Source organism: Coregonus lavaretus, assembly GCF_964263955.1.
Source record: "Coregonus lavaretus genome assembly, chromosome: 3".
Taxonomy (NCBI): Eukaryota; Metazoa; Chordata; class Actinopteri; order Salmoniformes; family Salmonidae; genus Coregonus; species Coregonus lavaretus.
The window spans coordinates 50,777,801-50,791,794 of NC_139990.1; the positions used below are offsets into that span (position 1 = coordinate 50,777,801).

Here is a 13,994-nt window from a genome sequence, read left to right on the forward strand (position 1 = left end):
ATTTAAACATCACCTTAGATCAGAGTCTAGAGGCAACTTCACATTGTCCTGACCCACCTACAGTACACTGATTGATGCAATAGGAAGTTTCAGTGAACATGAGCATGGCTGACAACGGTTCAACCACAGACTGGAGGAGGGGGTGGTTGGTGAGCTGATGTCCCCTAGTTCCCTCCCTCCCTCCCTCCCTCCCTCCCTTGGCAGGGTTGCTCTGAACCGTCTCAACTTTCTTCCCTGGCTCTACCACAGTGTGTAAGAAAGGGTGTTAGACAGACAACATTTCAGTTGCAATAGCCATCACCCGGCATCACATACTGCATAAGGCTTTGTTTACTCATAGTATTTTTCATTGGTCCAGCACTGGTGTGGAGATTTGGAATATGTGTATCACTCACACACCTTTGATTTTTCTAACCCTTCTCTCCTCTTACTTCCTTCCAACAGGGTGGAGGAGGGGGGGTTAGGCGATAGAGTATGGCTGCCATGGCGACCGTGCCCAGCTACATCCCTTCGCTATGGGTGAGGATGTGCCACGCCCTCCCCCGGCTGGACCTCACCATGACGATGAGAGACAACCTCTTCATCCCCGACAGCTGGGAGTACCAACAGGTAACAGAAAACGCCAACAGCGAATCACATCCCATCACAAACTACAACTGGCCAATCACACAGCACAACTGATTGATTCATATTTATCTTAAGTAATCTCTTGGTTCAAACAACAAGATCGACAATAAAAGACAGCTAAGATTCAATGAAAAATATGTATTGCACTTGGTAAGAATGACAACCAAATCTGATACCGCAATGATACAGACCCCCCCCCCCCCCCCCCCCCCCATGTTAAATACTGCACCATAAAGAGCCCTCTCTGTTTGCGCAGCGGTATCTGCAGAATCCTAGTGGTATTATTAGAGCATTTAAACAGCTTATTCATGCTAGTGGTGCAAGTGGCCTAGTTATTGACAGGGAAACAAGCCCAGACCGCTCAGAAGAATCTTGACCTGGATCTCAACTCATCAGAAATATTACACCATCTGGCTGTCTCTCCTCAAAGCTGTTAGCACTTAATTACACTGTTCTGTTCTCATCTCCACCACAGTTCAGTTTACATCCCTCAGCTCCACTTAATTACACTGTTCTGTTCTCATCTCCACCACAGTTCAGTTTACACCCCTCAGCTCCACTTAATTACACTGTTCTGTTCTCATCTCCACCACAGTTCAGTTTACACCCCTCAGCTCCACTTAATTACACTGTTCTGTTCTCATCTCCACCACAGTTCAGTTTACACCCCTCAGCTCCACTTAATTACACTGTTCTGTTCTCATCTCCACCACAGTTCAGTTTACATCCCTCAGCTCCACTTAATTACACTGTTCTGTTCTCATCTCCACCACAGTTCAGTTTACACCCCTCAGCTCCACTTAATTACACTGTTCTGTTCTCATCTCCACCACAGTTCAGATAACATCCCTCAGCTCCACTTAATTACACTGTTCTGTTCTCATCTCCACCACAGTTCAGATAACATCCCTCAGCTCCACTTAATTACACTGTTCTGTTCTCATCTCCACCACAGTTCAGATAACATCCCTCAGCTCCACTTAATTACACTGTTCTGTTCTCATCTCCACCACAGTTCAGTTTACACCCCTCAGCTCCACTACAGACTCCATCTTATTTCACGTTCATTCTCATCATCGTCATGCAATTATAAAAGTTACACAGTACGGTTTTGCATTTGAGTAGGATTTGGTTTTAGTGGATCTTAATCTGGAGACAATGTAGAAGTAGAAGAATATTGTCTTTGTGGTAGAAAACACACCATTTTGTTGTGTTGTTCATTTCTAGGTTTCACCATTCCCTTCCAGTGGGCTTGGTGACATGTAAACCCTAATCCCTACGTCACACACATTCAATGTTTACAACATGTCTACAGTACCGAGAGAGGGATTCTCAAATGATCCGCCAGTAGAGAAAGACAAAATAAATGGAAAGCGCTTGGAGAGAGAAAAAGAGAGTGAAGAGGGAGAGTAAGGTGAGGAGGTAGTGAGGAACAGAAGACGTGGCAGAAAGAGAGGGAGAGAGAAAGGGAGAGGGAGAGATGGCAGTGAATGTATTTAAATAGGTCACTGATTATTAATAGACATGCAGTGGTCTAGAGAGAGAGAGAGGGAGAGAGGGAGGGAGGGAGGGAGGGAGGGGAGAGAGAAAGCGGGCGAGGGAGAAGTGGGGAACATGGATTGGTAGGGGGTTATAGAGAGCAGGAGGCAGCTGAGAGGAATAAGAGATAAGGTGGAGGAGAGGAAAATGAGGGAGGGAGGGAGGGAGACGGGCAGATGGAGAGGGATAATGCTGTAGATATGTGTTCTGGCTAAATGCACTCTCCAGTAAAGTTGAGTATGATAGACGTTAGTATGTCAGAGTGCAGGCTGATGATGAGCTGCAGGAGAGATGTGATAAGGCTTAGTAACGGTACTGTTAATGTTCACTACAGCTTGCAGCAGAGGTAGTAGTGTGGAGATGCAAGGCAGCTTTTAACCCTTACTAATGTTCACTATGTCTGTTAAACAGTCAGGAATTATATTATTACATTCAATTACTGGTTAATGTTTGTAGTATATATGCTCTTCTGTATGGAGCCATACAGATTTGTGTGTGTGTGTGTGTGGCGTGTGTGTGTGTGTGTGTGTGTGTGTGTGTGTGTGTGCGGTGTGAAAAAAGCCTCCAGCTTTTTAGTTGATGTCCCCTGGATAACTTTATACACTTTATGTTCTAATCACCTTTCACTTCCACTGCTTGGGTAGGTAGGACTCACGGTGGAATTATAGGACCTAAGAATATTGTGGTACTTTGTTGTGGTACTTTGTAGCTCAGTTAGTAGAGCATGGCGCTTGTAACGTCAGGGTAGTGGGTTTGATTCCCGGGACCACCCATACGTAAAATGTATGCTTTGGATAAAAGTGTCTGCTAAATGACATATACAGTATATTAATATTGCGATTTTCATTATCACAATATCGACCTGTGCTATTTTGCATAAATACACTGTAGGGATTATTGCAGAATATTGAGGTTTGCATGATGAAGGCTGGGAATTCAAAGATGTCTTCATGACTAACATGTGCACCTCCCAGCTGCTCTGAATCCCTGATGTTATCCATATCACAGTATATTGAGACATTGACCCAACCCTTGCTGCTACAGTCTGTTCTCAATATTTCACTCTCAAATGGTGTGGAGGAGGCTCATTGGAATGTCACTCCTTCTATTAGTAAGACAGTGGTGCGTGATGTATCTGTGAAATACAGTTCTATTCCGTCGGGCAAAAATATGTTGAACCAACATTTTATCAATGTCGTCTGTCAACAATTTTAGGTTGAAAACACTTTTTTGGGGGTGGAAAAACGAAGAAAAAAACGTATACAAATTCTAACCAGATTTCAACTATAAATCAACAACAGAATTTCAAGGGTTGATTTATTTCAAATATAATTCACATTTGTTGACAACGCAATTAAGTATCAACCAAATATAGACATTGATTTTACGTTATTTCAGGTTTTTGCCCAGAGCGATAATGTTACTTAGCAATGCAATTTCCATTATGCAATCAAGTACAATGACAGTGTTACCATAAGCATCAGTCTGTAAAGTGCTGTGTTTTATTTGATTTACTGACCCTCCTCTAACCCCCCCCCCCCCCCCCCCCCCCTCTCTCTCTCTCTCTCTCTCTCTCTCAGACTCTACTGGTCCTCTCTAGTCTCTCGGCCATTGCTCTCATTCTCTCCCTCCTTGTCATTATCTCCTTCCTTATACACTACTGCTGCTGTCGCCGTGGTGACCGGAGTGAGGGATCTGAGGAAGAGGAGGATGAGGAAGAGGGCAGCACGGGCCACGGATACGGAGGCAGGAAGGGCCGGGGTATCTGCTGCGTCACCTGGGTGTCGGTGGCGGCTGTCACACTGTGCTGGTGAGGTGGAGAGGTTATTGTGACGTCACTGCCAGGGTCATTGTGATGTTATTATGAGGGTCATTGTGACCTCTTTATGCGGGTCATTGGGATGTTGTGATGTCGTGAGGGTTATTGTGATGTCGTTTTGATGTCATTATGAGGGTCATTGTGATGTCCTGGTGTCTTTGTGACATCAATATCATTGTGAGTGTTGTATTCATGAAGTGTGGTCAAATCATATGACCAAACCATGTGACCATTTGTCACAAGGAAAGAGGAAATGGAATCCTTTCTATAATACAGAATTACCACCTTCTAACTTATATTATTTCCCAATGGTCCAATAACCATGTGTGTCTTGATGTAAGTGATTTTCAGAGCACTGTAGAAAAGCACTGTCGCTTCTTTACGATGTGTTAGTATTTTGCTCCTGGCAATATCTGACACAGACAGTTGACCTAGCTGACCGTGGTCAAGTTGTGATTTGACCACAGGGACCAGGCCACTGAGGTTAGGGGTTTGGGCTTGTGACAGGATGTTTGCGGTTTAGAAATTGAATCGTGGTTTCCTATCAATGTGACGATGATGTCAGAAGTCCCACCTCGGCGTATTGAATCCTCTCTCCTCTGTTCTCGCTCTCTCTGGTGACCATGCTGTCATCCACTGTCAGGAGGGCATTTAGTCACATTGTGACGGGATGTTTATTTTGAGTTTGCATGAGAAGCATGAGGAGATTGCAGCAAGTATTCAGATCTTACCCTATGAGGTTTGGAGTACTGCTGGTTTTCTGTTCTACCTGATTATTAATTGCACCCACCTGGTGTCCCAGGTCTTAATCAGTCCCTGATTAGAGGAGAAGAATGAAGAAAAAAGCAGTGGAACTGGGTTAGAGGTTCAGATTAGAAGTCAGATTGGGTTATCGTATACAAAACCTACAGTTAAACACCTTCAGCTCTGACACTGTATGATGTTTAATGTCCTCTCCCATCTCAGCAGCATAGCGTTGTCATATGTCACATGTTATCGGATTGCATTGTCAGCCTCAGTTGATGTCACTGCTTTATCAAACAGCACAGTGTGCTCCAGATCTGATTTCTGCTTCAGTGATGTCATCATTATGCAGACGTTTGTGTTATGGTGGTCCTGTTCCCCCCCGCGGGCCGTGATGATGTCATCTCTCTCTCTCTCTCTCTCTGATACATGACCTTCTTGTTGTTTGGATGGAAAAAGGGGAGACATTGCAATTTCTGCTTTTGGTAGTAGACATCTTAGTTTTAGAAATGCATTGTGGGAAAATGTCAAATGACACCCTATTCTTCATGTAGTGCATCAGAGCACATATATCAAATCAAATTTTATTTGCCACATGCGCCGAATACAACAGGTGTAGACATTACAGTGAAATGCTTACTTATAAGCCCTTAACCAACAATGTAGTTTTTAAGAAAAAAATTTAAATAGCAAATAATTAAAGTGCAGCAGTAAAATAAAATAACAGTAGGGAGGTTATATACAGGGGGTACCGGTACACACGTGATGCTGTCATAGAAAAACATACATGTTTGACTGTATGAAACACCCCCCTCTTTCCCCCCCGCTTTCTAATCTGGGTCACATACTTTGTGGGAGATTGGGTCATACCATTGCTCTCGGGTGCGATGGGATTTGGTGAACATCTGGCCTAAGCCTTAATCTGAATATTTGAATAACAGAGATATATATGTGATTATTTTTGACGTTTCTAATACCACGCTGACTGAAGACTAAAATGCTGAAACTGCTAAGACTCTTCAAAGCTATCTTGTATTTTGTAGTTTTCCTTCAGTCGTTTGTTCATCCATTTCTCACGTTTCACATCACTCTCACCAGTTCTATCTTGTAGTGTCAAATTAATTTAATATGTACATACAGTTCAAACTGAATTAAACATGAATCTCTCTCCCTCCCTCTCTCCCTCAATCCCTGTTCCCCTTTTCGCAGTGTCGCCATAGGCGTTGGTTTCTACGGCAACAGTGAGGCTAATGATGGGATATATCAGTTGACTTCGTCTCTTCTCACAGCCAATTACACACTAGCTTCCATCGATCTGCTGGTGAGTGCTACAGCTCCTCCCTCCCAGCAAATTTCAGACATGCACAATATCTACCCTGCACTGTGTGTGTGTGTGTGTGTGTGTGTGTGTGTGTGTGTGTGTGTGTGTGTGTGTGTGTGTGTGTGTGTGTGTGTGTGTGTGTGTGTGTGTGTGTGTGTGTGTGTGTGTGTGTGTGTGTGTGTGTGTGTGTGTGTGTGTGTGTGTGTGTGTGTGTGTGTGTGTGTGTGTGAGAGAGAGAGAGAGAGGTAGATAGATTGGCAGAGAGGGAGAGAAAGTGGGGTGTAAACTTGTGTCAGGCATGATATGGATCTGTCTGTCCTCATGCGGTCACTCAGTGGTTTATATGTCTGGGTGATGGATGCCCTCTTTCCTCTGTACACGATGGAGGGAGGAATCCTACACTCATTCACAGGCTGGATGGAAGTATGGAACTTCTCTCTTACATGCTTTTAACCCCCCTAAATGACAAAGAAAAACAATCTCCACCCACCCCATGTTGTTGATTATACAACTACAAACTCTCTATGATTACATGACCATAAGATTGATTGTATGACTCATAACCTCCACCTCTCTGTCCTGCCCACCCCTCCCTCTCCGCCTCCCCAGGTTTCAGACACCATCTCTGGGCTGCAGCTGTCTATCGCTGGGCCCCTGACCACCATGGAGGAGCTGTTTACAGGCAGTAAGCCCTACTTGGTGTCCACCCGGAACTGTAGGAGACTGTCAGAGAACGTGGTGTCCCTGCTCACCTCTCTGACCATGGCCCACTCCTCTGACGGGGGTGCCTGGAACAGCAGCAACAGCAGCAGTGATCCCCCCATAGCGGCCCTCACCCCTGTGCCACCCTCCATGGCCCCCACAGTGGCACCAGCCGGAGGGGTCATGCCCAGCCCCTTCTCCCCTGGCTGGGCAGCCAACACACTGATGGTCAACGAAGACTACAGGTGAGGGAAGGGAGTGGGAGTGTCTTCTTCAATGTTTCAAATTGGTTGTTAAGAACACACACAGCGTGCGCCAGTATATCACTCCCTTGTGGTTTGCTGAAAGATTGAGTTTTGCGTTCAAAGCACCATAGAAATGTATTTGGAAGTTTATTCCCTGCATTGTGTGGTTCTCTGTTATCTCCTGTGCTGTAGGTGGCTGTCCTACGTGCTGCTGTTGCTGCTGGACCTCCTAGTGTGTCTGTTCATCCTTCTGGGCCTAGCCAAACAGGCCCGCTGGCTCCTCATCCTGTAAGCGCACACACACACACACACACACACACACACACACACACACACACACACACACAGAGAGAGACAGACACACACACACACACACACACAGAGAGACAGACAGACACACACACACACACACACACACAGAGACAGACACACACACACACACACACACACACACAGAGAGACAGACAGACACACACAGAGAGAGACAGACACACACACACAGAGACAGACAGACAGACACACAGAGAGAGACAGACAGACACACACACACAGAGAGACAGACACACACACACACACACACACACACACAGACCGACAGACAGTTAAACCCTGTGTGGTGTATTGTATCGAACAACACTGAGCTTTGAAATGCTCTGTGACTCTGTGTCATGTGGGCTGTATAATATCTGATGGTTCCTAGGAGGTGTGTTTGGTGCTTAGCTGACCCCTGTGTGTGTGGTGTTTCCCCTCCCAGGATGACGGTGCTGGCCTGGCTGGCTTTGTTCCTGAGCTGGGGCTCCCTGGGCCTGGAGACTGCCACTGTGGTGGTGAGTACTGACAGATAAAGATAGGAGAGGAGGAGGGGTGGTGTGTGTTGTTGAGGGGAAGGGAGGGAGTTGACTGTTCATGGCTGGCTAGAGAGTATCTAAGGAATGCCTTAAAGAAGTCCTGGCCAGAGCAGAACAGAATGACTGTGTGTTTCTGTCTGTGTGTATGTGTTTCTGTATTGCTTTCTGTGTGTCTCTGTGCCCATTGTGCTAAACTGTGAAAAGACTGGCCTCCTAGGGAACACTGCAGTCATGGCACCAAGGGACCAAGAAGGAGGGAGAATGGGGCAGAAATGAGTGTGTATGTGTATTTTCTGTGAGTTTGTGAGCAGAGAGAGAGTGTGTGTGGGGGGGTGCTTATGTAAGTTGTGCATGTAAGCGCTTGTGTGTGGGCGTATGGCTTGGAGGGAGGGAGGGAGGGAGGGAGAGAGAGAGAGAGAGGGAGAGAGAGAGAGAGAGAGAGAGAACTTCTCCAAAGACTCACCGGAACCCAGAGAGAGGGGGTTGGAGAAAGTGTTTGTTTAGGGCAGTGTCTTAGTGGGACAGTAAAAGCACCATTCGATTCTACGCTATGACAGAATCTTGGCCATTCCATTGATTGATGCCTACCACAACACTGCTGTGTTCTACAAACAACAACACATCATTACAGTCACAGCAACATATTATTATGGCATTTGGAGGGAATAGAGAACATAGAGATCTTTATTCAATATTGCTGTGATAAAGAACTGGCAGCAAGATGAGAATATAGAACTGTTGATGACATTTGCTTAGAACTGGCAGGGAGTGTTCTTTCTTGCAACTGTCCCATTCCAAATCCATGCCTTGGAAGTTTGTCAGGAGAGAAGGGCATTGGGAGGGGAGACATTTGTGTGTGTGCCCCTGTGTCTGTGAAAGAAGGTTGAAAGTCTAAAAAACGACAGTGTTGCTGGCTGGGACTGGAGGGAGAGTTAAGAGTTGTGCGTCTGTTTCAAGCAGACCAGTGTCATGTGGAGCTGGCTGGAGATGTCAGAGCCCATCCAGCAGTCCACACAGAGCCCTTCTGTCCCTGGCCACTGAGAGGGAAACAATGACCCAGCTGTGGGTCTATACTGCCCTGGACCGACTCTCTCTCTGTGTGGGTCTGGGTCTCTCACTCCCTCTCCTGGCCAGCCTGCCCCTTGCTCTGTGTCTGTGTGCCTCGAGCTCTTTTCACATTATTTAAATTTAAGTCATTTAGCAGACACTCTTATCCTGGCAGGAGAGGTGAAAAAGGAAGGGATCGATGTAAATGGAAAGAGCGAGAGAGAGAGGATGATAGTGATAGAGAAAGGGAGGAAACAGTTGAGAGAGGAGAAAAGCAGGATGAGAGAGGTAGATGGGAAAGAGTGAGATGGAAAGAGAAATGCAGAGTAGGTCTACACAGTATGGAGAGGGACAGTAGGTCTATACAGTATGGAGAGGGACAGGTCTACACAGTATGGAGAGAGACAGTCGGTCTACACAGTATGGAGAGGGACAGGTCTACACAGTATGGAGAGGGACAGTAGGTCTACACAGTATGGAGAGAGACAGTAGGTCTACACAGTATGGAGAGGGACAGGTCTACACAGTATGGAGAGGGACAGTAGGTCTACACAGTATGGAGAGAGACAGTAGGTCTACACAGTATGGAGAGGGACAGGTCTACACAGTATGGAGAGGGACAGTAGGTCTACACAGCATGGAGAGGGACAGTAGGTCTACACAGTATGGAGAGGGACAGTAGATCAACATAGTATGGAGAGGGACAGGTCTACACAGTATGGAGAGGGACAGTAGGTCTACACAGCATGGAGAGGGACAGTAGGTCTATACCGCATGGAGAGGGACAGTAGGTCTATACAGTATGGAGAGGGACAGTAGGTCTATACAGTATGGAGAGGGACAGTAGGTCTACACAGCATGGAGAGGGACAGTAGGTCTACACAGTATGGAGAGGGACAGTAGATCAACATAGTATGGAGAGGGACAGTAGGTCTATACCGCATGGAGATGGACAGTAGGTCTATACAGTATGGAGAGGGACAGTAGGTCTACACAGTATGGAGAGGGACAGTAGGTCTATACAGTATGGAGAGGGACAGTAGGTCTATACAGCGTGGAGAGGGACAGTATATCTACACAGCATGGAGAGAGACAGTAGGTCTACACAGTATGGAGAGGGACAGGTCTACACAGTATGGAGAGGGACAGTAGGTCTATACAGTATGGAGAGGGACAGTAGGTCTATACAGTATGGAGAGGGACAGTAGGTCTATACAGCATGGAGAGGGACAGTATATCTACACAGCATGGAGAGAGACAGTAGGTCTATACAGTATGGAGAAGGACAGTAAGTCTACACAGTATGGAGAGGGACAGTAGGTCTATACAGTATGGAGAGGGACAGTAGGTCTATACAGTATGGAGAGGGACAGGTCTACACAGTATGGAGAGAGACAGTAGGTCTACACAGTATGGAGAGGGACAGGTCTACACAGTATGGAGAGGGACAGTAGGTCTACACAGTATGGAGAGAAACAGTAGGTCTACACAGTATGGAGAGAGACAGTAGGTCTACACAGTATGGAGAGAGACAGTAGGTCTATACAGCATGGAGAGGGACAGTATATCTACACAGCATGGAGAGAGACAGTAGGTCTACACAGTATGGAGAGGGACAGGTCTACACAGTATGGAGAGGGACAGTAGGTCTATACAGTATGGAGAGGGACAGTAGGTCTATACAGTATGGAGAGGGACAGTAGATCTATACAGTATGGAGAGGGACAGTATGTCTATACAGTGTGGAGAGGCACAGTAGGTCTATACAGTGTGGAGAAGGACAGTAGGTCTATACAGCGTGGAGAGGGACAGTAGGTCTATACAGCGTGGAGAGGGACAGTAGGTCTATACAGCATGGAGAGGGACAGTAGGTCTATACAGTATGGAGAGGGACAGTAGGTCTATACAGCGTGGAGAGGGACAGTATATCTACACAGCATGGAGAGAGACAGTAGGTCTACACAGTATGGAGAGGGACAGGTCTACACAGTATGGAGAGGGACAGTAGGTCTATACAGTGTGGAGAGGGACAGTAGGTCTATACAGTATGGAGAGGGACAGTAGATCTATACAGTATGGAGAGGGACAGTAGGTCTATTCAGCGTGGAGAGGGACAGTATATCTACACAGCATGGAGAGGGACAGTAGGTCTATACAGTATAGAGAGGGACAGTAGGTCTATACAGCGTGGAGAGGGACAGTATATCTACACAGCATGGAGAGAGACAGTAGGTCTACACAGTATGGAGAGGGACAGGTCTACACAGTATGGAGAGGGACAGTAGGTCTATACAGTGTGGAGAGGGACAGTAGGTCTATACAGTATGGAGAGGGACAGTAGATCTATACAGTATGGAGAGGGACAGTAGGTCTATACAGCGTGGAGAGGGACAGTATATCTACACAGCATGGAGAGAGACAGTAGGTCTATACAGTATGGAGAAGGACAGTAAGTCTACACAGTATGGAGAGGGACAGTAGGTCTATACAGTATGGAGAGGGACAGTAGGTCTATACAGTATGGAGAGGGACAGTAGGTCTATACAGTATGGAGAGAGACAGTAGGTCTACACAGTATGGAGAGGGACAGGTCTACACAGTATGGAGAGGGACAGGTCTACACAGTATGGAGAGGGACAGTAGGTCTATACAGTATGGAGAGGGACAGTAGGTCTATACAGTGTGGAGAGGGACAGTAGGTCTATACAGTATGGAGAGGGACAGTAGGTCTACACAGCGTGGAGAGGGACAGTATATCTACACAGCATGGAGAGGGACAGTAGGTCTATACAGCGTGGAGAGGGACAGTAGGTCTATACAGCGTGGAGAGGGACAGTAGGTCTATACAGCGTGGAGAGGGACAGTGGGTCTATACAGTATGGAGAGGGACAGTAGGTCTATACAGTATGGAGAGGGACAGTAGGTCTATACAGCGTGGAGAGGGACAGTATATCTACACAGCATGGAGAGAGACAGTAGGTCTACACAGTATGGAGATGGACAGGTCTACACAGTATGGAGATGAACAGGTCTACACAGTATGGAGAGGGACAGTAGGTCTATACAGTATGGAGAGGGACAGTAGGTCTATACAGTATGGAGAGGGACAGGTCTACACAGTATGGAGAGGGACAGTAGGTCTATACAGTGTGGAGAGGGACAGTAGGTCTATACAGTATGGAGAGGGACAGTAGATCTATACAGTATGGAGAGGGACAGTAGGTCTATACAGCGTGGAGAGGGACAGTATATCTACACAGCATGGAGAGAGACAGTAGGTCTATACAGTATGGAGAAGGACAGTAAGTCTACACAGTATGGAGAGGGACAGTAGGTCTATACAGTATGGAGAGGGACAGTAGGTCTATACAGTATGGAGAGAGACAGTAGGTCTACACAGTATGGAGAGGGACAGGTCTACACAGTATGGAGAGGGACAGGTCTACACAGTATGGAGAGGGACAGGTCTACACAGTATGGAGAGGGACAGTAGGTCTATACAGTATGGAGAGGGACAGTAGGTCTATACAGTGTGGAGAGGGACAGTAGGTCTATACAGTATGGAGAGGGACAGTAGGTCTACACAGCGTGGAGAGGGACAGTATATCTACACAGCATGGAGAGGGACAGTAGGTCTATACAGCGTGGAGAGGGACAGTAGGTCTATACAGCGTGGAGAGGGACAGTAGGTCTATACAGCGTGGAGAGGGACAGTAGGTCTATACAGCGTGGAGAGGGACAGTGGGTATATACAGTATGGAGAGGGACAGTAGGTCTATACAGTATGGAGAGGGACAGTAGGTCTATACAGCGTGGAGAGGGACAGTATATCTACACAGCATGGAGAGAGACAGTAGGTCTACACAGTATGGAGAGGGACAGTAGGTCTATACAGTGTGGAGAGGGACAGTAGGTCTATACAGTATGGAGAGGGACAGTAGATCTATACAGTATGGAGAGGGACAGTAGGTCTATACAGCGTGGAGAGGGACAGTATATCTACACAGCATGGAGAGAGACAGTAGGTCTATACAGTATGGAGAAGGACAGTAGGTCTACACAGTATGGAGAGGGACAGTAGGTCTATACAGTATGGAGAGGGACAGTAGGTCTATACAGTATGGAGAGGGACAGTAGGTCTATACAGTATGGAGAGAGACAGTAGGTCTACACAGTATGAGAGGGACAGGTCTACACAGTATGGAGAGGGACAGTAGGTCTATACAGTATGGAGAGGGACAGTAGGTCTATACAGTATGGAGAGGGACAGTAGGTCTACACAGCGTGGAGAGGGATAGTATATCTACACAGCATGGAGAGAGACAGTAGGTCTACACAGTATGGAGAGGGACAGGTCTACACAGTATGGAGAGGGACAGTAGGTCTATACAGTGTGGAGAGGGACAGTAGGTCTATACAGTATGGAGAGGGACAGTAGATCTATACAGTATGGAGAGGGACAGTAGGTCTATACAGCGTGGAGAAGGACAGTAGGTCTACACAGTATGGAGAGGGACAGTAGGACTATACAGTATGGAGAGGGACAGTAGGTCTATACAGTATGGAGAGGGACAGTAGGTCTATACAGTATGGAGAGAGACAGTAGGTCTACACAGTATGGAGAGGGACAGGTCTACACAGTATGGAGAGGGACAGGTCTACACAGTATGGAGAAGGACAGTAGGTCTATACAGTATGGAGAGGGACAGTAGGTCTATACAGCATGGGGAGGGACAGTAGGTCTATACAGCATGGAGAGGGACATAGGTCTATACAGCGTGGAGAGGGACAGTAGGTCTATACAGCATGGAGAGAGACAGTAGGTCTATACAGCGTGGAGAGGAACAGTAGGTCTATACAGTGTGGAGAGGGACAGTAGGTATATACAGTGTGGAGAGGGACAGTAGGTCTATACAGCGTGGAGAGGGACAGTAGGTCTATACAGTGTGGAGAGGGACAGTAGGTCTATACAGCGTGGAGAGGGACAGTAGGTCTATACAGCGTGGAGAGGGAAAGTAGGTCTATACAGCATGGAGAGGAAAAGTAGGTCTATACAGCATGGAGAGGGACAGTAGGTCTATAAAGTATGGAGAGGGACAGTA

General features: G+C 46.7%; 1 protein-coding gene across 1 annotated transcript in view; it reads left to right on the top strand.

The window, feature by feature from the left end:
* Positions 1-474: 474 nt before the first annotated feature.
* The window catches only part of LOC311116714 (protein tweety homolog 1-like), a gene marked incomplete at its 5' end in the record, with an annotated part of 33,735 nt that continues 20,215 nt past the window's right edge, over positions 475-13,994 (top strand). Inside the window, 6 exons of the mRNA XM_084157443.1 lie at positions 475-609; positions 3,747-3,976; positions 5,939-6,050; positions 6,660-6,997; positions 7,190-7,285; positions 7,752-7,824. Coding sequence (XP_084013569.1) covers positions 475-609; positions 3,747-3,976; positions 5,939-6,050; positions 6,660-6,997; positions 7,190-7,285; positions 7,752-7,824 — 984 coding nt within the window. The remainder of the gene's footprint in view (positions 610-3,746; positions 3,977-5,938; positions 6,051-6,659; positions 6,998-7,189; positions 7,286-7,751; positions 7,825-13,994) is intronic.